The 23876-nt window shown below is 47.0% G+C and overlaps 3 protein-coding genes and 1 non-coding gene across 7 annotated transcripts in view; 3 read left to right on the forward strand and 1 right to left on the reverse strand.

Moving 5' to 3' along the window:
• LOC135812778 (uncharacterized) overlaps window positions 1-146 on the forward strand; it is a 31757-nt gene extending 31611 nt beyond the window's left edge. For both annotated transcript variants that reach the window (XM_065326015.1, XM_065326013.1), the window contains exon 25: window positions 1-146. This exon is cut by the window's left edge and continues 1220 nt beyond it. The gene's annotated coding sequence lies outside the window, so the exon portion shown is untranslated.
• A 1236-nt stretch (window positions 147-1382) lies between these two features.
• On the forward strand, window positions 1383-17641 carry LOC135812820 (sideroflexin-2-like). Its single transcript, XM_065326041.1, has 11 exons — window positions 1383-1635; window positions 2515-2685; window positions 3514-3612; window positions 5293-5368; window positions 5812-5897; window positions 6411-6471; window positions 6908-6974; window positions 7736-7785; window positions 14991-15040; window positions 15616-15663; window positions 17073-17641. The coding sequence occupies exons 1-11, from the start codon at window positions 1478-1480 to the stop codon at window positions 17173-17175; spliced, it is 969 nt and encodes a 322-aa protein (XP_065182113.1). The 5' UTR covers window positions 1383-1477; the 3' UTR covers window positions 17176-17641.
• Trnak-cuu (transfer RNA lysine (anticodon CUU)) lies at window positions 4439-4511 on the forward strand. Its single transcript has one exon. It is a non-coding gene; the product is annotated as a tRNA-Lys (tRNA).
• The window catches only part of LOC135812802 (von Willebrand factor A domain-containing protein 3B-like), a 51804-nt gene continuing 45213 nt past the window's right edge, over window positions 17286-23876 (reverse strand). For all 3 annotated transcript variants that reach the window (XM_065326032.1, XM_065326028.1, XM_065326021.1), the window contains 8 exons: window positions 23240-23361; window positions 22328-22382; window positions 21434-21495; window positions 20798-20939; window positions 20185-20261; window positions 19663-19744; window positions 18966-19044; window positions 17286-17968 (listed from right to left, as the gene is read on the reverse strand). In XM_065326032.1, coding sequence (XP_065182104.1) covers window positions 17863-17968; window positions 18966-19044; window positions 19663-19744; window positions 20185-20261; window positions 20798-20939; window positions 21434-21495; window positions 22328-22382; window positions 23240-23361 — 725 coding nt within the window. In that variant the 3' untranslated portion in view covers window positions 17286-17862. The remainder of the gene's footprint in view (window positions 17969-18965; window positions 19045-19662; window positions 19745-20184; window positions 20262-20797; window positions 20940-21433; window positions 21496-22327; window positions 22383-23239; window positions 23362-23876) is intronic.

Raw genomic sequence — 23876 nt, forward strand, 5'->3', positions numbered from 1 at the left:
GAGACCCTTAAGTAGTCTTCAGTAATCTGGCCAACGCATGGCACCCTTCTTATCTCATCTATAGTAAGGATAATTTTGTTCTCTCTCTCTCTCCCTGAAGAAATCCACTTGCTGACCGGCTTCTTGCCGGGCAGACTTCACCTGAACACCTAGCTTGGTGCGTTGTGTTGTGATCGGCAGCGTTCAGTAGAGAGCAGGGGAGAATCTCTATGTGACTCAGAAAGAGGGCAATTCCGTAGTTTTCTGGCCACTACCTGCTCCACAATTGTATTTATATGTGAACTTTTACTTTACTTTCACAGTCAGACCTCTCTTATCCGGTCCTCTTTTATCCGGATCCCTCGCCATCCGGAAGAAAATCATTGGTTACCAACTTGCAACACATGGCATGCATACGTACAGCTACAGTACATGTAATGCACATGTGTTCGATTATCCGGTTCCCTCGCCTATCCGGATATTTTTGTGGGAAACGGATGTGTGCGGTGAAGCGAGGTCTGACTGTACTTAAAAATCAGGGAGCTGTATTTTACGACGTGTTTACGACTCCCTGGTCGCAAACTACCACCGGTATCATACCTTTTAGATAACTTCACCTATATTATGTATGAAAATATTTTTCTGGTGAAAAGCAGTGATTTGAGTGTGAGCCAGTGTTGCTCACAACCAATTTTTTACTTATGAAGCTGCGTGATGCGTCCTACAAGATTTTAAATTCATCTATATGTCGTAGAATATGTTCAGTGTACGTTGGAGGTGTGTCGCGATTGGCACATTTTGCTGATGTGTGTCCTGATACGTTGAGTGAATAGTTAGTGGAGTGCATGATGCAGTATGAGTCTTGTTGTACCGGTACGGTATGCAATATACATGTACATGCATAATCATTGTACTTGTTCAACATGTGCACAGCAGTCTATCAAGAATCAAGAGGGGCTAGCTGTAGACTGTAGTGACCTACCTGTATGTTTATGAGATCTGGAATCTCTCAACTACAGTGGTATGGTCCCTTTATAATCCAGCACCCCTGGTTTGTGCTATGGACATTCTGCTGGATTAGGAAGGGTGTTGCCACTGTTGGATTAGAATAATCTGATTTACTGCTCAAGATCCAAGGTGCATAGAAATGACTGAAATGTGAGTCCTCGGAGATCTTCTAGTACATGTGCATCAGGGAGTCGTACTCAAACTAGTTTGAGTACGACTCCCTGATGTGCATGCACAAAGGATGATGCAGAAAAAAGTCCGAGTGACTCATCTCGGCGCGACCCGCGGACCGCGGTAAGCGGTCCACAAAGTCACGTGAGACATCACCGTACACAGTGCACAACGTGGAGATCGCGTGCCCACAAAATCCGCGAAACATAAACAAAGAGTAGACCTCCGATCGTACGAGTACGAGTGTCGAAAGCTTGAAATGGACTTCATAACCTTGCTCTGACAAAGTTATTTTCGAAGGTTGTTGTAGCTTGCAAAGATGGACAAAGGAGGAAGAGTAGATTTGAGCTCCCCGAGATGGGACCAGAGCACGTTCAGCGGTCGCTTTCGCCACTTTCTTGCAATCACAGACACTCGTTTGCTGTTCAAAAGCGACAAGGAATTGGACAAAGCAATTGAGGTGGTCTCTGCCCACAAGTACGTATGCCCAGCAATTCGTTGATTCTTTCACCAGTTTTTCTCATTCTACGCTCTTTTTGATGTTGTTCGGAACCTGTATTACATTTGGGGCCGTTGTGGGATGCGAGCACTGCAACCCATCATGTAACCAGCCAGCCTGGAGTACATGCTGAGGTTTACACATGTGCACACGAATACCTGCTACAATAATTGATTGGGTACCAGATGTTCAGTCCAGCGAACATGAATATAGTATCTCGACTCCAGTTGCAGTGCACGAGTCGACTGGGTTGTTCGCGTGGTTCAGCTCGTGCTCTGTGTTGATAGCATCACCATGAGCTGCAGTATGTTATTTTGTTATGATACTGCGACAGTACCGTCGGAAGCAGTTTTTGAGTAGTCCGGCCATACCCTACTCTTTCATGCTTTGTTTATGCTATGGAGGGTATACACATGGCCTCCTCAGTAGTAAACACATGTTGGTGGCCAACAAGTAGTTGGTCCGGTGATAACCCGACCAACCGCACCGGTTCCGGCGGCCCTGCGGTGTATCTCAGTACTTGGAAGCAGGTCTATAGCTTTCTTGCATTGACTTCTATTTATGAAGATCTCGAGTGAAAAGCACACCAACCCCTTGCTACTACAGTAAAACCTGTCAAGGCGACCACTCGGATAAGGCGACCACCTGTCCAAGAAGACCACTGAAACCAGGACCAAGGGATGCTATTTCCAGTCAAATGACACTGGATAAGGAGACCACCTGGTAACAGAGACCACGTTTTGAAGGTCCCTTGAGCGGTCGTCTTAGATAGGTTTCACTGTACTTTGCTTCACCATAGTGTTGTTGCGTTCCGTGTTGTTGTGTTCTGTGTTGTTGCAATGTGCTGGCAATGGCAGTCGAGGCGAACATGTCGAGGGCTACACGGCTGATCAGCTGTGGGCGGCCAAGCACCTCGTGGACTCGGCCATCCACCCGGACACCGGCGAGAAGATGTGGTGGCTGGGAAGCATGTCGTTTCAAGTGCCAGGCGGTATGCTTATCACTGGAGCCATGCTGGCGTGGTACAAGTAAGTTGACGAACCGGCTGAAGAATCATCAGTTACTAGTAATTGCTGGTACATGTACTGTCCTCGGTGAATTCTACGGCAACGTACATGTCCTGTAATGCCGTGGAATAAGGCCGGGCTTATTGAGGTAGACGCCGATATCAGGGCTAGGCTTCTATTCAAATCAGCCTTGTATTCCAATCAGGTATTTCAATGTATGTCAACGCTAAAACCAAGTTTATGTACCGGCGCTCCGTTCTGGAAATCAGGCTTGTATTCGAAAGCAAGCTTCTATACGAGGCATGCTTTTATACAGGACAGTGCGGTATTTAAAGTCTGAGCAGAATTCCGATTGGCTATGCTTGTAAGTATGTGTATGTGTGTGTGTGTGTGTGTGTGTGTGTGTGTGTGTGTGTGTGTGTGTGTGTGTGTGTGTGTGTGCATGCAAGTGTTTGTGCAGGTGCGTGTGTTTCTTAAAACACACGCACACACTTTTAAAAAGTGCTTGCGAGTGTGTGTGGCTGTAGGTTGTAGTACGAATGCAAATGTGGGTTTGGTTGTGTGTGTGTGTGTGTGTGTACGTGCGTGCGTGCGTGCGTGCTTGCTTGCTTGCGTGTGTGTGTGTGTGTGTGTGTTTGTGTGTGTGTGTGTGTGTGTGTGTGTGTGTGTGTGTGTGTGTGTGTGTGTGTGTGTGTGTGTGTATGCGTGCTGCATGCATGCATGTATGTATGAGAAGCCTCAGGGAAAGGGGAGCTGTATGTTGTGCATCTTGCCATATCTCGGTGCAGTGTACTGTAGTGTATACATCAAGGTTGTGTCATACTGCCTGGTTGTGTGTTGTAATTGCAGAACGTTTGCCGCCGTCTTCTTCTGGCAGTGGGTGAATCAGTCGTTCAACGCCGTCGTGAACTACACAAACCGAAACGCCAAGTCCACCATCACTGACCAGTAAGATTTGATGACTGACTGAGCAATGTACATGTACATGTACTGATGAAACTGAAAAAGTTAAACGGTGATGTACAGTAGCATGATTGTGGTCAATCTGTGGATAGAACTGTTTTGTCTTTTGTCTTTTTTTGTCTTTTTTTTGTTTTGTTTTGTTTTTTGTCTTTTTTTGTCTTTTTTTTGTTTTGTTTTGTTTTTTGTCTTTTTTTGTCTTTTTTTTGTTTTGTTTTGTTTTTTGTCTTTTTTTGTCTTTTTTTTGTTTTGTTTTGTTTTTTGTCTTTTTTTGTTTTTTTGTTATGAAGAAATGGGGAGGACCAAATAAATTTACTTCGAAGTATAAATTAATCCTTGGCTCTCCATCCGAGTCGGATGTACGTGACACAATAATCTATACACTGTATAGATTTTTGTGGGAGTAAAACAAACTAGCACACGGGAGGCCACTGGAAATTCCGGACTGGTTTGCTGCTGCTCGCATCGCCAATGTACCAAGAGTGGGCAACTCTCACATATGCCCTGCTGTCCCGACAAAATTTCAAGTTGACGTCATTTTTATGATGCAATGGTCCTTGCACGAGTGATTTACGATGTTTGTACGGGGTGTCAACACATCACACACGTTTCCTTGTACAAGCTCAAACTGGATTTGTCCATCACAGGTTCAGGATACGCCTGATAATACGTGTACAGTGCGCATTGCATCATAAAAAATGACGTCAACTTGAAATTCTGTACTCTTGCTGAAACCTGGAGTGGGGGTGTGACTTATTTTATAATCAGGGAAGTGCGGTAAGTTGTAGTTATCTATAGCTAGAGAAAATGTGCAGCCCGGCTAGCTCAGTCGGTAGAGCATGAGACTCTTAATCTCAGGGTCGTGGGTTCGAGCCCCACGTTGGGCGCATTCTTTTTTTCTTTTTTTTCTTTTGATGAAAAGCACATTTCCATCCTTTGCATGGCAACTAGCAACAGTGAGCAACGGGTTTTACCTTGGTGATGTGATAAAATAGCCATCTAAACCAGTTTTAGAGTGAGTGCGAGGCAGGCAAGTTGACGTCGACAAACAAATAGCACTTTGTCGTAGTGTTTTTTTTTCTCTGTGATTTGCATACTCTGGCTATACATGATGCACGTGCTGTTGACATCAGGCTACTTACTGTGTTGTGTCAGTATGTCTGTACAGTTGCGCTCGGTGAAATCCGACCCAAAGTGCCGCCATCAGCTTGCGCGGCCCTTGACGTCCTGGGAGTGATATGGATGCGGCTGGAAGTACACCTGTACAAATACAATGACGTACTGTGTATTCAGAAATGACTTTGGGGACAAGTGTACTTCAGTTGTTCCGTGAATGGAGTGTGCTTGTTGTTGTTGTTGTTGTTGTTGTTGTTGTTGTTGTTGTTGTTGTTGTTGTTGTTGTTGTTGTTGTTGTTGTTGTTGTTGTTGTTGTTGTTGTTGTTGTTGTTGTTGTTGTTGTTGTTGTTGTTGTTGTTGTTGGGCCTCTCATGTGAGCCTTGACTTTTGTTTCTCGAATTTGAACTTTCCTTATAACTGGTTTATAAAAATGTGCTTTGTTTTGTTTTGTCATGGTTGCGTGTGTGTATGTGTCTGCGTGTGCATGTGTCCGTGTGTGCGTGTGCTCATGTGTGTGCATGTGTGTCTTTGTGCATGCATGTGCACTTTTAGGCAGGTGGCCCTTGCGTACACTTCGGCAACAGCAGGTGCGACGTCCGTAGCGCTGGTATTTCGTAACCTGACAAAGGTACACTGATGGATTTGCCAACACGCATTCGACCAGAGCTCTTTTCTTTTCTTTCTTTTTGTAATTGGTTTCTGCTTTCCTTGGTGTCTATATGCACCAGGATGATAATACAGATAATTAAGTTGTCGTGGTCTGCTAGCGGTTTTACTGAACTGCTATTATTGTATCATGTGTGTGTGTATGTGTGTGTGTGTGTGTGTGCGCGTGCGCGTGTGTGTGTGCGTGTGTGTATATAGTTGTGTGCGTGTATATGTGTGTATGTGTGTGTGTGTGTGTGCGTGTGTGTGTGTGTGTGTGTGTGTATATAATTATGTGTGTATATGTGTGTGCGTGTGCATGTGTGTGTGTGTGTGTGCATGTGTGTGCATGTGTGTGTGTGTGTGTGTGTGTGTGTGTGTGTGTGTGTGTGTGTGTGCGCACGTGTGTATGATATCTGCTCACAGCGAGCTCCTCCACTGCTGCAGCGTTACGCTCCGTTTGCTGCCGTCGCCGCTGCCAACTGCATCAACATACCGCTCATGCGCCAGAGGTAACCATGGTAATTGAATGACAGTGTGCATCAGCTATGTGATCAGAACTGCATTTAAAATCCAGCGTGTGATCTACTCACCTCTCACCGCGTCAGGAGCTGCATCTGTGCCGTGATCCTTGAAGGGTGGTGGCGTTCCTACGCATGCGGAAAACTCGGCCTCTGGCCGAGTCACGTGAACTGTGAATTTTTTAAATGTGAGGTTGAGAGGTGGAGGGATGGGGGGTTATACGTTACGCCTCTGCTGGTCAGACTGGCTGGCCTGTTTTCAACTGCAATACTATGTCCAGGGTTCTCGGTCATACGTCAACTGCAGATCCTCAAGCTGCACAGTCCTTTCTTTCTCGCCGGAGCTGCATGCTATGCTAGTATTCACTTTTCCTGCAGATTTGACCTGCACAACACTATGCTGAGTTGATGTGCACAAGACTATACAGAGTTGATGTGGGATGTGAGTGTTGTACTGTGTGACTGCTGATGGTGATCTTGTTGTGCTGCCACCACTCCTCTCAGAGAACTTCTTGACGGCATACTGGTGACTGACGAACATGGAGAGGAGCTGGGCTATTCACGTGTAAGATCTCTAGCACATGTACTCAGTCGTCCCTCGTTAATCCAGCACTTTAAAAACCAACATAGGTTTTCACTCAGAAAGTGGGGGACATCACGCAACTGCATTGTAAATTTTCAGCAATCCGAATGTCCTTGTTGCGCCCATTGCAGCAGTGAATCAGATTTTCTAATCCAGCACCCTTCCTAATGCAGCAGAACTTCCATAGCACAAACGATGCCGGATTGTAAAGGGACCACTGTATTGTGTTCTGGCATGTGTATAGCCCACCCGCGTCCTCCGGAATGCTGGGAATGCGTGTGCCTCGAGTCTGTCATCCGGTTCATACGTGTTTGCATTCGAGACATCAGAGTTCAGTGCTGTTGATAGCACACCGTGTCGGTGACTGTGTGTGCGCGCGCGCGTATGTATAAATGCATGTGTGCTTCTAATTCTACAGAAAGCTGCCAAGAAAGCCGTCGCCCAAGTCTGCTTCTCCAGAATTACAATGGCCGCTCCTGGAATGCGTACGTTGTTATCCACATGGCAATGACGTCATGGATAGGAGGGTTGGGGACAGTGATTTTTTTGGGGGGGGGGGGGGGGAGGGGTGCATGGACCGATGTACCATGTACGGGCTATGAGCTATTGGTGCTAAGATACCAAGCTTTTCTTCAACGAAAGAACTTCGCTAGTAACGACTGCGGATATTATGACAATTCGCGAATAATGACAGAATTTCCATGCCCAGAGCAAAGTCCCGTCTAACTGTAATACATATAATGAGACTTCGGGTACAAGGACACTTCGCGAATAAGGACACTTTTCTGATGCCCCGCCGAGTGTCGTTATACGCAAAGTTGACTGTACTGTAAACCACCCAATATTCGCGTCACTAAATTTTTGCGATTTCTTTGTACAGGTGAGTTTACGATGGCAAATTTTCGCTGATCCCTATGGTCACACACATACAGTTTGATTTCACGATGGTTAATATTCGCTTGATGCTCTTCTCGCAAAATTAGCAAACATTAATATATCGCATACATTGTACAGTTCACAGTATGCAAATCCCCCTCTCCCATTCTCTCTATCTCCATGGTTTGCCAAAACTCACTCTCTCTCCACTATCCAGTGCCCTTACTCGAAAATCAATAAATATCTAAGCGCCCACTGCACAAGTTTCGCCATGTTGGTTTGCCTGTAAGTTTTGTCACAACATCTCTGTTTTGTTGTGGCTGATCTCCTGCTCTGTGCTCTGTATTGTGTGTTCTGTTGTTGTCTGCAGTGTTTGTTCCGATCGTTATGGAGCTACTTGAAAAGAAATCATTCTATCAGGTGAGTGGAAGGTTGTCACAGTCAGGGAGTAATAAAATACTGGTATTTTCCTACCCCCTGGTCACAGTTTAATGTGTGACTGCGGGAGGGGGTTGTGCAAGCCAGTTTATATTAATATTATTATTTTAAAAAGAAGGCAAAATGCACACACAAAATGTGAAGTTAAAATTAAAAATAGCAATGAAAAGTATGAATGCCGCAGACATCACCACGCAACATGACAATTTGTTCAAGGTTTGGTTTTGTGTGTTTCCAAAATCGATTTTCACGTTCCAATCATCAGTGGAAATACGGAACTAAAGAGATCAAGGGAAAAACAAAGGTTAAAAATCCAAAGAAGTGTGACACATGACGGGTAACTTGTGGTAAGTTTTACAAAAAGTGAGAACTAAAATAAAGAGTAAGTGTGACAAACGGGCATGAACAGTGCAGAAACAACTCATGAACACGGGGTGCAAACTCACGAAAATAACCTAAGTGCTAAAACATGTTCTTTTTGCTTACACAAATCGGGCTTATGCGTACGAATACAAACAGCTTCAAGGACCTTCAACTGCTGGACATAACGGGCACGACACAGTACAGAGAAGTGGGAATCATCATACACACTCAAACAATCGGGACGAGATAACAAATGCAAATACACAGCTGACTTCTTACGAATTTCACCCTCATCAGCTCCATCACCTTCCCTGCCACCTGACTCCTCCTCGTCCGTTTTATCACCATCACCACCAGCCGTCTCACCGTCATCCGCCTCGTCTTCATCCGCCGCCTCGTCATCACCCGCCTCGTCGTCATCTGTATCCTCGCCGTCATCCGCCTCGTCGTCATCTGTATTCTCGTCATCCGCCGCATCATCACCCAACTCATATTCACCACCAGTCAGTCGTCTGATACCATCCATGTTCTCCTTCCTACGTCTGTCCCGTGTCACTGTCTTTACCTCATCTACGTCCCGAGATTGTGTTCCGTTTTGCCCCCGGCTTCCGGTCTCCTTCGATGCTCCGCGTGGGCCTTGGCCATTCCTAGCATATATTTCGGTTGAATAATTGGCGGTCGACCTCCGTGGTCTCTGGACCCACGGATCAAGCGCCGGAGGGTGCTGCGGTGTCCGCACAGCCGGATACTGTGTCAAAGAAATGGGCTCAATGTCTGTGATTGGCGGTACTGTTGTTGTTGCCGACTCCTCCCAAACCCCAGCCACCAACGGCACTGGTGGTGGCTCCGGTGGCGGCAAGGGCAACGGTGGAGAAGGCACATTCGGTTGGCTTAGTGATCCACCACTCTTCCTCTGCACCGTGTGTTCGACTTGCTCTGGTTGTGTCGGTGGTAGAGGGAGCGGGTTCTTGCGTGGTCTTCCCCGCTTCGGGCGCTTCGCTTTTGCTGCGTCCGGCAGCATGTGAAGTGGTACATGCTGCTTGATACGTGCGCTCAGGTGTTGAAGGGTCCTACCAACGTACCGGCTATCACAATTCCGGCACTCAAATTGGTAGACCAAGTGGCTCAATAGGTGGGATGGTAGGACATCCTTCCTCACCGTGAACGCACGTATCGTAGTGAACACAGGGATGAAGTGCGCCGCAAAGTATGTTTGTGTAACTAGCGTTTTGATTGTGCGGCACAATGTCTGTGATGCCTCTCCTTTCCAAGGTAAGGAAAGGTAGACTGGGCAACGACTTGGACCAATGATGACGACCTTTGGTTTTGATGCTGATTTTAGTAGCTTGTTTAGCAGTTCCTCCGGGTAACCATTTTTGAGAAACACAGATTTCAGAAAACCTAGCTCATCCTTGAGTCGAGAGGGGGAACAGATTCGCCGCGCTCTATCCACCAGATTCTTCACCAGGTTGACCTTATACAGGTACGAACAATACGAGTCAAACACGATATATTGTCCGGTAAATGTTGGTTTCCTGTATATTGACGTTACAATTTCATCGTTTGACTTCTCCACACGCACATCTAGAAAGGACAAGGTGTTGTTCTGTTCATGCTCAACCGTGAATTTCAGAGAGGGATGTAAGTTATTCAATCGGTCCAAGAAGGCGTCACACTGTTGTACTGAATCAAAATATGTGAACGAGTCGTCGACAAAACGAACGTAAAACTCCGGCCACAGTGACGGGTCCACAAGAGATTCGCAGTAGCCAACAAATATATTTGCCAACACTGGACCTAATGGTGATCCCATGGCTACCCCATCCACCTGCCTATACATCACGTTATCAAATGAAAACTCAACGCCCGTAGTAACAAGAGACATCAGTGTACGGAAGGAGGATTCAGGCAGCCATGGCGTGTCAACAGAGTTATTGTGATAGAGAACATCCGCACAAATATCTATGGTCTGTTCCAACGGTACATTCGTGAACAAACTGACCACATCAAATGAGCACATGTGCGCTGTAGCGGGAATCTGGCGAGTGCGAATGAGGTCTACAAACTGGAAGCTATCCTTGACAATGTTCTTACAGTAATAATCTTGCACAGCTCCAAGCATCAAACAAAGCCACTTCGATACTTTGTACTGTGGGGATGCTACCATTGATAATATTGGGCGTAATGGACAATTCGGCTTATGGATCTTTGGCAAGCCATAGAGTCGCAGGCGGGCGGAGCCTATTGGCTTGATTCTCATGAACTCTGAGACCGAAATTTCTTTCTCAGCTTTCAATTTCTTTAGGTATGTTATCAGGCGTTTCTCTACTTATGTTGTATTATCATGAGTGGAAACTGGTCCGAGTTTCACGAACTTGGAGTCATCGTTCAGGATAACCGCCATTTTTGATATGTACTCTGTTCGGCTCATTATGACCGTTGCGCGTCCTTTGTCCGGTCTGGTAATTAAGATATCATGATTGTTACTGAGTTCACGTCGGACTTTGAGGTGTTCACGGGACAGGTAAAATTTGCTGCGGTCCGGCGGTTTTGCAGCATGTTCTTCCGCAACCGCTCTGATACTGGCAGTGCATACAGCCTGCTGGGCATCAGACACGGGCTTGAGCTGCTGAAGCTTCTTGTAGAATAATTCAAACTCCGTGAGTACTACCTCCTTCTTGTTATTGGCAGGAGGAATGCCGAAGTCAGTACCCCGACATAGCAGTTCCTTTTGAACGGTAGAGAGCTCAATGTTGGCTCGGTTAATGATGGTGTCTGTGTTGATCTGTATCGCGCCATAACGTTTTGTGCGTAACCACTTCAGATTCTTCTCGTATTTCGCAATGAGCCTCGTCTGTAATTTGTTGTCATTAGCAGCAATAAGTGAACTAAATCGAAGATAGTCATGGGCAGAAAGGAATGAGCGAGCCACACAGTACAAACGTTTGAACTCACACTGTATAGTACAAAGTGTATCGGAGGACCGGGCGATATCATCCTTCAAGAATACTCTCTCTATTGTTAATGAGTGATACGCCTTGGCTCTGTGTACGCGCTTCTGTATGGCACTTGGACAAACGCCACTTTCCCGACACTGTTTAAGAAAAGAAATATTCAATGAAATGCAACGACAAACATGGCGTTTCCGCAGGGCGTTATTCAGAGTATCTATCTGTTCTCTAGAGTATCTCCGCTTAAAATATACAAATAATCTACGTGGAGATAAAAGTTTAATAATAGCAATGAAAAGTATGAATGCCGCAGACATCACCACGCAACATGACAATTTGTTCAAGGTTTGGTTTTGTGTGTTTCCAAAATCGATTTTCACGTTCCAATCATCAGTGGAAATACGGAACTAAAGAGATCAAGGGAAAAACAAAGGTTAAAAATCCAAAGAAGTGTGACACATGACGGGTAACTTGTGGTAAGTTTTACAAAAAGTGAGAACTAAAATAAAGAGTAAGTGTGACAAACGGGCATGAACAGTGCAGAAACAACTCATGAACACGGGGTGCAAACTCACGAAAATAACCTAAGTGCTAAAACATGTTCTTTTTGCTTACACAAATCGGGCTTATGCGTACGAATACAAACAGCTTCAAGGACCTTCAACTGCTGGACATAACGGGCACGACACAGTACAGAGAAGTGGGAATCATCATACACACTCAAACAATCGGGACGAGATAACAAATGCAAATACACAGCTGACTTCTTACGAATTTCACCCTCATCAGCTCCATCACCTTCCCTGCCACCTGACTCCTCCTCGTCCGTTTTATCACCATCACCACCAGCCGTCTCACCGTCATCCGCCTCGTCTTCATCCGCCGCCTCGTCATCACCCGCCTCGTCGTCATCTGTATCCTCGCCGTCATCCGCCTCGTCGTCATCTGTATTCTCGTCATCCGCCGCATCATCACCCAACTCATATTCACCACCAGTCAGTCGTCTGATACCATCCATGTTCTCCTTCCTACGTCTGTCCCGTGTCACTGTCTTTACCTCATCTACGTCCCGAGATTGTGTTCCGTTTTGCCCCCGGCTTCCGGTCTCCTTCGATGCTCCGCGTGGGCCTTGGCCATTCCTAGCATATATTTCGGTTGAATAATTGGCGGTCGACCTCCGTGGTCTCTGGACCCACGGATCAAGCGCCGGAGGGTGCTGCGGTGTCCGCACAGCCGGATACTGTGTCAAAGAAATGGGCTCAATGTCTGTGATTGGCGGTACTGTTGTTGTTGCCGACTCCTCCCAAACCCCAGCCACCAACGGCACTGGTGGTGGCTCCGGTGGCGGCAAGGGCAACGGTGGAGAAGGCACATTCGGTTGGCTTAGTGATCCACCACTCTTCCTCTGCACCGTGTGTTCGACTTGCTCTGGTTGTGTCGGTGGTAGAGGGAGCGGGTTCTTGCGTGGTCTTCCCCGCTTCGGGCGCTTCGCTTTTGCTGCGTCCGGCAGCATGTGAAGTGGTACATGCTGCTTGATACGTGCGCTCAGGTGTTGAAGGGTCCTACCAACGTACCGGCTATCACAATTCCGGCACTCAAATTGGTAGACCAAGTGGCTCAATAGGTGGGATGGTAGGACATCCTTCCTCACCGTGAACGCACGTATCGTAGTGAACACAGGGATGAAGTGCGCCGCAAAGTATGTTTGTGTAACTAGCGTTTTGATTGTGCGGCACAATGTCTGTGATGCCTCTCCTTTCCAAGGTAAGGAAAGGTAGACTGGGCAACGACTTGGACCAATGATGACGACCTTTGGTTTTGATGCTGATTTTAGTAGCTTGTTTAGCAGTTCCTCCGGGTAACCATTTTTGAGAAACACAGATTTCAGAAAACCTAGCTCATCCTTGAGTCGAGAGGGGGAACAGATTCGCCGCGCTCTATCCACCAGATTCTTCACCAGGTTGACCTTATACAGGTACGAACAATACGAGTCAAACACGATATATTGTCCGGTAAATGTTGGTTTCCTGTATATTGACGTTACAATTTCATCGTTTGACTTCTCCACACGCACATCTAGAAAGGACAAGGTGTTGTTCTGTTCATGCTCAACCGTGAATTTCAGAGAGGGATGTAAGTTATTCAATCGGTCCAAGAAGGCGTCACACTTGAGCCACTTGGTCTACCAATTTGAGTGCCGGAATTGTGATAGCCGGTACGTTGGTAGGACCCTTCAACACCTGAGCGCACGTATCAAGCAGCATGTACCACTTCACATGCTGCCGGACGCAGCAAAAGCGAAGCGCCCGAAGCGGGGAAGACCACGCAAGAACCCGCTCCCTCTACCACCGACACAACCAGAGCAAGTCGAACACACGGTGCAGAGGAAGAGTGGTGGATCACTAAGCCAACCGAATGTGCCTTCTCCACCGTTGCCCTTGCCGCCACCGGAGCCACCACCAGTGCCGTTGGTGGCTGGGGTTTGGGAGGAGTCGGCAACAACAACAGTACCGCCAATCACAGACATTGAGCCCATTTCTTTGACACAGTATCCGGCTGTGCGGACACCGCAGCACCCTCCGGCGCTTGATCCGTGGGTCCAGAGACCACGGAGGTCGACCGCCAATTATTCAACCGAAATATATGCTAGGAATGGCCAAGGCCCACGCGGAGCATCGAAGGAGACCGGAAGCCGGGGGCAAAACGGAACACAATCTCGGGACGTAGATGAGGTAAAGACAGTGACACGGGACAGACGTAGGAAGGAGAACATGGATGGTATCAGACGACTGACTGGTGGTGAATATGAGTTGGGTGATGATGCGGCGGATGACGAGAATACAGATGACGACGAGGCGGATGACGGCGAGGATACAGATGACGACGAGGCGGGTGATGACGAGGCGGCGGATGAAGACGAGGCGGATGACGGTGAGACGGCTGGTGGTGATGGTGATAAAACGGACGAGGAGGAGTCAGGTGGCAGGGAAGGTGATGGAGCTGATGAGGGTGAAATTCGTAAGAAGTCAGCTGTGTATTTGCATTTGTTATCTCGTCCCGATTGTTTGAGTGTGTATGATGATTCCCACTTCTCTGTACTGTGTCGTGCCCGTTATGTCCAGCAGTTGAAGGTCCTTGAAGCTGTTTGTATTCGTACGCATAAGCCCGATTTGTGTAAGCAAAAAGAACATGTTTTAGCACTTAGGTTATTTTCGTGAGTTTGCACCCCGTGTTCATGAGTTGTTTCTGCACTGTTCATGCCCGTTTGTCACACTTACTCTTTATTTTAGTTCTCACTTTTTGTAAAACTTACCACAAGTTACCCGTCATGTGTCACACTTCTTTGGATTTTTAACCTTTGTTTTTCCCTTGATCTCTTTAGTTCCGTATTTCCACTGATGATTGGAACGTGAAAATCGATTTTGGAAACACACAAAACCAAACCTTGAACAAATTGTCATGTTGCGTGGTGATGTCTGCGGCATTCATACTTTTCATTGCTATTATTAAACTTTTATCTCCACGTAGATTAAAATTAAAAATCAATAATAATAGTTACAGTTCGCATGTCACTCATGGAAGGATCCATGGGCTTAATGCATCTGTCAACGAAATCCAGGCAGAAAAGCCGACAAAAGGCATCTCATTATTGTTAGAACGTATCGCAGTAAGAACAACTACGCAAGCGCAGCACATTTTTCCACAAAAAAATCAAACCAAAACCAAAATCAACTGTAAAGTTAGCAAATGTGATTTACGTCGAAGCTTGTTCGTCAGATGTGTAATCGTCATTGATATCACCGTCATTGATGTCATCGTCATTGTCTGACTCATTGATGTCATCGTCATTGGTGTCATTGTTTTTTCCTGCAGCGTGCCAGATACTTGAATGCTCCTATCCAAACATTGCTCGTTGGAATGTCGTAAGTTCCCTAGCTCTGCCGTATCCGTGCCGTGTGTGTCATCCCCCCCTCCCCGTGTGTGTGTCAGCTGATTCGTTTGCAGCAGTTCTTGGCAGTGGAGTGTTTGTGTGTTGTGTGCAGGGTGATGACTGGTGCCCTTCTCTTAACGGATTCATATTTCATTTCGCTTACAGGAAACGCATTGCGTCGCGAAAAAAGTTGTCTTGAGCTCGCCTTGCTTGGCTCATGGCCCATGTGTTTCCCGTACACAAAGTGAAGTACACAAAGTGAAGTACACAAAGTGAAGTGTGCATCATCAGGCTTTACAATAGTGTTCACAGTCTACAATGTAGTTTCTAGGTGTGCGAGTTAGTGGTGGCAGTATGCCTGGTATTGCTCCCCGTATACCACTTTCTTACATCGTTTTTTTTCCATTCGGAGTGTATTCGAATGGTGAACTGATGATATGACTATTGTGTGCACATATGTGTTGAATCTCTCTCCCCTCTCCTGGGAAGACCCATGTGACCAGTTTTGGCAGTAAGCAAGCACAAGTATAATGTACGTGTGTACAATGTATTGCCTGTCTGTTGTAGGCTATGCGTGATGGTACCGTTCGGTTGCTCGCTGTTCCCGCAGAAGAGGTGAGTGCTCAGAGCTATGTACAGACATTGTTTTTATAAGCACTGTCAAAGCACCGCTGCCCCCTCCTCACGTGCTGTGTCGCTTTCCGGCTTACAGCAGGGGCCCCGGGATTATATCAAGGTAGTCGAGTGCAGTGCAATGTGTAACAATGCGAAAAGACCGACTTTCCGTGCTCGGTCGTGCACAGTTCCTTCAAGCAAGCGGAGTACACAGGCATGTGCTGCATACGGCAGTGTATGTGTCGGTTAAACACCGTATGTGACAAACATGTACACATATACTGAACCCGCAGCACAAGTAGAGCAAGACATTGACCAGTGATGTGTATATTACAGTAAAGTAAAAATTACGCATACTATAAACAAATATTCAGCGCGTATTTATTTTCGGCTGTTTTCAGCCTGATTATATTTGGCCGAAAATTTGTTGCAGCCGAAATTTTGTTTTGCAAGGTTCAGTGTGACAGTGTATACAGGCGGCAGCAGTAGAGGTCGAAAATTTGTCGCAGCCGAAATGTGTTTTAGCCCTGGGAGTCGGAAATTTGAATGGGCTGAAAATTTGTACACTTACAGTACAGTAAAACCTGTGAAAAGCGACCACCCCTTGCCTTTGGGGCCAGAGAAAGCGGTCTTTAATGGCAGGTGGTCCTTAGTTAGAGGTTTGCACAGCACAACCTTATATTAATATGAGACCGTCAGTGCCTGGTGAAGTGGTCTATGGTACCAGGCTGGTCGCTAGTCATGGTGGTCTTTCGTTACAGGTTTTACTGTACTTCGAGGTAGTAGTAGTACACTTCTTCACTGGTGAACGGCCCATTGGTGTATGCCGTTCACAGCACGCATTGTGGATACGCTGGGTTGCTACTACCCGTGCCAGCAGATATTCCACCTCAACGGTGGAATATCTCCAACCTGGAGGGTATGGGGTTCTTCTCAGCCTGGAGATAAAAATGATATCAATTCCCCCGAGGCACTGCTGCAACTGTTGCTGCTCGCTGCGATGTTCATCCACATTGAGTTACCATGGTTACACGTACTACTAACCCACTACAGTAAGTCAACAAATATTCGGCGCATATTTATTTTCGGCTATTTTCGGTCTGGTCATGTTTGGGTCATGTTTGGCCGAAAATTTGTTGCGGCCGAAATCTTGCTTTGCAAGGTTCAGTGTGACAGCAGTGTATACGGATGGCAGCGTACAGGCGGAAAATTTGATGCGGCCGACAATTTGTCGACTTACAGTACTTGATCAAGATCCGTAACTGGTTATGTCTGGCTTGGACTGAATGTTGAAATGAATAAGTTGGTAGCTGTGCAATACCAGCCGTGAGATAAGACTGAGAATGATGCGACATCAAGACTCCTTTATTCGTTGTACACACATCTCACTCACTGTATTCTTTCCACAGTACTATGGATGTGAAGAAACTGGAGCCGCGCTTGCAGAAGTCCATTGCAGCCAGACCGGACGGTTCCTCCATCAGGCGCGTCTTCTACAACAAAGGACTGTAGTGCAGTATGACGATGTAATCCTCAAGAGGAAAGATGTAATCCTCTAGAGGAATGATGTAATCCTGTAATACGATGACATCATCGTCAGCATCATGTGACAATTAGGCAGCTGTATGGCATCATCATCTTTGTTTTCCTCCAACCAAAAATCTATTCATCTTTGTTTTTAATCATTAGGTTTCGAGACAGTTTATATAGAGGTTCTCTGAAAAATAATTTGGCATGAAATTCTCAACAAAATAATTATAGTGTTCATCTGCTTGTCATCAAAATAATATAAATCCACAATCAGATGAAGCAGCATTATTCTCTTAAAATGACTTGACGTTCTCTGTCATACGTATTTCGTTCTTTGCAGTGACATTTTTAACACTCTGTTAGTCTGTTTCTATTATACGATTCATGAATGAAACAAAACACATAATATTTCAACACTCTTTGCTAAGCAATCATGCTAAAATCTCAACTCTAAAACCTTGCAATTCCGAGAATGAAAAGGGCATGGGTTTGGGTTTATCAAGGTCCTGGTGTGACACCGAGACAAGGCTAGGGACTGCCTGCAGATGGCTGGCATTGTCTTTGTCTTCTCCGAAACTGCCGATGGGACGTGAGTAGTTTCTGCTGCTGTACACCCGGTGTTTGACGGGCTGGTATGCACGGGCTGGTGTGTGCACATGTGATGATGCATTAGAACGGCGGCACCGGCGGTGGCAGCTGCTTGAGGAACTGTATGGCCTGGTTGTAGTAGAGTGTGGACATCCAGTAGCACTCCACACAAGGTATGGCTCGACGCCTGGGTTGGTGCCAAAGTGGAGGACAAACAAAGTGGAGAACAAACAAAGTGGAGGACAAACAAACTGACTTCGTCCCAACATCCAAGCCTACATTATCTCCTACCAGCGTACAGTACATGCACAGTGGAACTCCTACCAGTGTACAGTACATGCACAGTGGAACTCCGAAAAGATGTGCGCTCATCATGTACAGGAATGTGTGCGTATTATCCGAGGTACACATCCAAACATACTTACACGGAGAAATGCACCCGTGCCCCGAAAATGTCTCCTTAGTCCATACTTACCAAGCGAACGTATTATTGTCAGAGTACGTGCTAGTTGAGTTTGTATTTTGGATTGTATTTTATTATTTTACTTGGGCATTCCCAACAGACCCTAAGGTCTTCTTACAGGGTGCCCAAGATGAATGAATTTGTTAAGTTCCTGGCGAAATGAATTGGGGATATGATTTGTGCGAAGGGATTCGGGAAGCGCATTCAAGCGGTCAGCACCAAGGAATGAAATATTTCCACTGCTCTATTCCCAAGGACGCTCTTATGGCTCTGGCGATGCTAAATGCTTTGGCCAGCTTGAAACTACTGTCAGTTTTACTGCCACGGAGTTAGATAGGTGATTGTACAGTAAAACTGGTTTAAGCATCCACCCCACGGTGCAAGCAAAAGCCAGGTGATCTTTAGAACCAGGTCCCACAGTGTCTGTGTAGAACTGTCGGTGCATGGGAAGACGGTCGTTAAGAGCAGGTGGTCGCTAAGCACAGAGGTCGCTTACACCAGCTTTTACTGTACATGCAAACTGCAAATCACAGAACAAATCCACATTGGCAAAGGAAGTACACATACATAATGCATACACTATACAGCATATGGCAAGGTGTCGAAAAAAGAAATTCATCGTAGTGTTGCCATAAAGGATTTGCCAGTGTGTTCCTAAAGTGTCTAGACTGCATTGCAGGTAGTGCCAGTGAAACCACTGCCGTGCTTTACACATTCTTACTGTTCTCCGTTGATGAAGCTGATGGTCAGCAAGTTGCCTTTCTCACCGGAAACCCAGCCTGGCAGGTACACGGACAAGTCTGGAGAGAGAGAGACACACACACACACACACACACACACACACACACACCCCTCCCCCCCCCACACACACACATAGAGAGAGAGAGAGAGAGAGAGAGAGAGAGAGAGAGAGAGAGAGAGAGACACACACACACACACACACACACACACACACACGCACACACACACCCCTCCCCCCCCCCACACACACACATAGAGAGAGAGAGAGAGAGAGAAATAGAGAGAGAGAGAAATAGAGAGAAAGAGAGAGAGAGAGAGTCAGCTGGGAACGGCGTTGACTGGTAGACTACCGCAGACCAGCAGACTAGAGATCGACACGTTACGGTCACACACGCGGACAAGGACCCAATATGCGTCACATGTGCTGTGTTAATTGTAAACCCAGAAACCTTTGTGATCTGGAATCCTTCGCGGTTTTCACGATGAGTGTAAAATCGCAAAAGCAAGCCGGCTCGAAATGTAGAAACTGTAGCAAAGAAACTTGACGAAATTGACTCCAAAAGCAAACATTTCCAGGTGTAAATTTGTCTGTGCTCGCAAATCGCGCTAGCCAATACCAGCGCAAGTGTTTCCCGGTTTACAGAAGACCAGGGAAGCACAGAGTGCATGGCACTTACCAGCTAGAAGTGGTGCTAGCACTCGGCAACCCAGAGAGATGGCAGGCTGTGGTGTTCGGCGACTGAACACATGCTGAACCATCTACAGGAACACATGCATATACATTCACAAGCAAAGGAACACTACAGTGAAGCCTATCTAAGCCAACCGCTCAAGGGACCTTCCAAATATAGCTAGTCGCCGTGTACTGGTGGTCGGTCTTCCTATCCAGGGCCAGTGGACTGGTGGTCGGTCTTCCTATCCAGGGCCAGTGGACTGGTGGTCGGTCTTCCTATCCAGGGCCAGTGGACTGGTGGTCGGTCTTCCTATCCAGGGCCAGTGGACTGGAAAATAATACTTTAAAAATAGCATGCCTTGGTCTTCTGGGACAGGTGGTCACCTTACCATCTTTGTCAAGTGCATTACGCGAATCTCTTTCAAGGCTCCCTGCGCATGAAAGTCGACTTCAAGTGTCTGCCAAACGAACTGCTCGGTTTATGCTCAGAAAGTTCAAATAGAAGTCCCTGCCACACAATACATACCTGAGTGTGCAGCACTCCGGACTGCGTGAACTGCACGGCGTACGTGTGCGACGCTCCCTGCTGTGACATCACAAGACCTGCAGGCATGACACAGTATGTGTGTGTGTGTGTGTGTGTGTGTGTGTGTGCGCGTGCGCGTGCGCGTGCGCGTGCGTGTGTGTGTGTGTGTGTGTGTGTGTGTGTGTGTGTGTGTGTGTGTGTGTGTGAGCAATGCATACGTGTAGAGATACAGGATCATAGCACAACCAGCATGGTGTCAGAACAGAAGTGCACGAGCACAGAGGTGCATAGCCAAACAGCAAAATTTTCAGGTTACCCAATGTGACAGTGGCATTGCTCTTGAGCATCTCGATTGCTGCTACGATTTAACATGTATGGGATATGCGAGGCACCATGGGCACATATCAGGCTGTGCGCTATGCATGTGCAGATATTATCCAGGTTGCAGTCTGGCACAAGACCATGGGAAATATTACTTTACACACGCAGGCAGGCAAGCATACATGCACACACACACACACACACACACACACACACACACACACACACACACACACACACACACACACGCGCGCGCGCGCGCGCGCGCGCACGCACACACACACCACCGTACCGGGATAGTAGAAGGCGTCTTGGTTGTAGCGCGCCACCACATGCGCGCCGACGAAACTGGCCTCCTGCTGACGAATGTACATGCTCACCTCAATGAACACCTCGGGTGAGATAAGATAGACGTCATGACGCTCAACACGTCCCTGCAGGGGATTGTGTATGGAAAACATGACGTTCGAAGTACACACACAAATACATACACACACGCGTGCATGCAAACACGCACACATGAACCTCAGACCTCAGACCTCAGACCTGCCCATCGCGGAAGCGATGATAGTGAACAGCTATGTTAGACATAGCAACTTGTGCTGGGATTGCACCATTCAACAGCTTGCAAGGCTGATGAATTGACCGCCACTATTTTTAGCCTGGTATCCAACACACAGCACATGAACACACACACACACACACACACACACACACACACACACACGTGAGCGCGCATACGCACACACACACACACACACACACACACACGCACACGCACACACAATGCTCTTTTTCAAAAATCGAGACTTCACATCCCCGTAGCAGTGAGATTCACGCTGGAACGCTAGAATGATGACAGAGGATTACCATACCGCCGGCCTTTAGTGAAGGTATGTTTCCACCAGATCTTGAACTGCAGACTCACCACTTTCCCATCATAGAACTCCACTTTCAACTTGCCATCCGTCTTCAGCTTCTGGACATAACCTTCATAAAAAAAACACATCGAGAGCAAGCAACATAATTATGTTTACCGAGGCATGCTTAATCAACTCGTCAAGCCTACAACACGGCCACCCCGAATGTGAAGCAGTGAACGCAGAGCACGTTTAGAGCCACCTTATATACACGGTGTTTGCATAGGATATTGACAAAGACCGGAGGTCTATTACGGTGAATACCGTAAAGTCTTGTATAAAAGCTGCGGCTTCTATGACTTTCTTGGTGAAATTTTGCACGCTTCTATGTGAGACAGGCTTCTATACAAGGCAGGTATTTCTATGTATGTCAACACTAAAACCAGGCTTAGGTGTGATTTGATGGGCCCAAAATTGCGGCTTCTATTCGAGGGCGGCTTCTATTCAAGTGCGGCTTTTATACAAGACTTCACGGTATATATAGGCCAAGTACAAAATCTGATCTTTTAGGAGTTATCTTAGTCACCTCTATAGTGTAGCATGCTGTACAATAGAATACCCTGGTTGTTGTGCATTCCGTGTACATTCCAGGTACATGTACAAGACTGACCCAACAACAGGTTGATCACCTGGAACACAGTGTCGCGGGGTAGTATAGTAGGTTACTTGAGATTCACAAAGTTGCAGGTTTGAATCCTGCTTGCATCCTGCTTGCTCACTTTGTCCATTTCTTCTTCTTTTTGAAGGGGATAGAAAAGCGAATGCTGTGCCCGTTTCTGCACTGCTCCCCCTCCCCCGTCTCCCCACTCCTGCTTACCCCCCCCCCCCACCTTCCCCACCTCTGCTTACCCCCCCCCCCCCTCCCCACCCCTGCTTATGTCCCCTCCCCAACCCCTGCTTACCTGGTGCATAGCTGTTCACAAAGCTAGGATGTAGCGCCAGCACTGGATCGCCCAGCTGCAGTACAAACATGCAGACATTCACAGGAATGATGGAACTGCTGGCTGCTAATTCTCGCCACCGGCATTATGGAAACACCAACATTCTCAGACATCATGCTCATGATGAACACATTCCGCATTGTGTGCGTTCTCGGCAGTGCATGGGAAACAGTTTGTCGATGCTGGTTTTCGGGTCGAACGGATCTCCTGGTGGGATCTGAGGTCTTACACATAGTCTTTTTCAATCCCTGCATAGCTCACGGTATTGGCTTGGGTTTGAGACAGGACCTGTGAAGCAACATCTTTCAGATTCGTGACACTGGACTAATACAATATTATACTGTAAGTCACAACATATTCGGTGCATATTTATTTTCGGCTATTTTTGGCCTAGCCATGTTTGGCCGAAAATTTGTTGCGGCCGAAATTTTGATTTGCAAGGTTCAGTGTGACAGTGTATACAGGCGGCAGCAGTAGAGGTCGAAAATTTGATGCGGCCGAAATGGGTTTTAGCCCCTGGGAGGCCGAAATTTGAATGTGCTGAAAGTTTCTAGACTTACAGTCCAGTGGAGTGCTCAATGGAATGCAGTCGCGTCGTCACTGAAGTACGCGCCGGGCGTTACGCAGCCCTAGACCTGCGGACACTGGCCTGCGAAATGGTGCGAACCGCAAACCTGACTCACACGACCGGATTTCATCGAGCAGCACTGTGCTTATTGGATATGCAGTAGTGGTAGCTGCCACATGCGTACATCCCATCTGACAAACGTCTTTCTCACTACACCCCCCTGCACACATACATGTAGTTGCCAATGTGAATAATCCAGGCAGCAGCACGCCCCGAGTTCACTCAGCCCCCGTTCACACGCTTACATTCAGTTCGTTAGCACAGTCGTCCTGATCGGAGAGAATGTGCTGACGTGCCACCGCCTCTAGCAGTCCACAGCCGTTGGCCACTAAGTACGTGCCGTCGCGCTGCAAGTCCTGTACGATACCTGGACACGGAGTTAGCAATAGCCAGCATAAAGAACGGATACCCTGAAGATGTACTCAATAAACTAATGAAGATAGCATACAAAATGAAAGAAGTGAGTGTTGGTCCTGCTCGATGCCCAATTCCATTGCAGGTTCACTGTCAGCTACGGGACTGCTGCTGCTTCTCATCTCAACATACAATGTACATGTGTACTCCTGTATGAGTTAGTACATGTACATGTACACCCGGGTTCCACTGTGTATCCCACAGTACCTTCTATCCAAAGTATGTTGTATCGAGGGTGAGTTATACTGAAGTTTTTTTCTTTACCAGCATGCACTGTACACTCAGGAGTGTCGGAAGGTATTCGACATTGGTGCAGCCATGAAAGAGTGGAGGGTCTGGGGGTCCTCCCCCGGGAAAATGTTAGGGAAATTGGGCCCAAATAGCCCATATTCCGTTGGTTCAAAATCCCAAAATGAAATTATTGGTGCGGCTTTAGCCAAACTTGCCGCTCCGGTTCCGACGCCCCTG

Source organism: Sycon ciliatum, chromosome 1 (assembly GCF_964019385.1).
Source record: "Sycon ciliatum chromosome 1, ocSycCili1.1, whole genome shotgun sequence".
Taxonomy (NCBI): Eukaryota; Metazoa; Porifera; class Calcarea; order Leucosolenida; family Sycettidae; genus Sycon; species Sycon ciliatum.

Excerpts from the sequence above, each read along its gene's own strand:
- LOC135812820 (XM_065326041.1), top strand. The coding sequence starts at position 1,478 with ATGGACAAAGGAGGAAGAGTAGATTTGAGCTCCCCGAGATGGGACCAG. Across the intron at positions 3,613-5,292 it reads AAGTCCACCATCACTGACCA|GCAGGTGGCCCTTGCGTACA; the intron begins GTAAGATTTGAT and ends GTGCACTTTTAG. Across the intron at positions 15,664-17,072 it reads TCGCTGTTCCCGCAGAAGAG|TACTATGGATGTGAAGAAAC; the intron begins GTGAGTGCTCAG and ends TTCTTTCCACAG.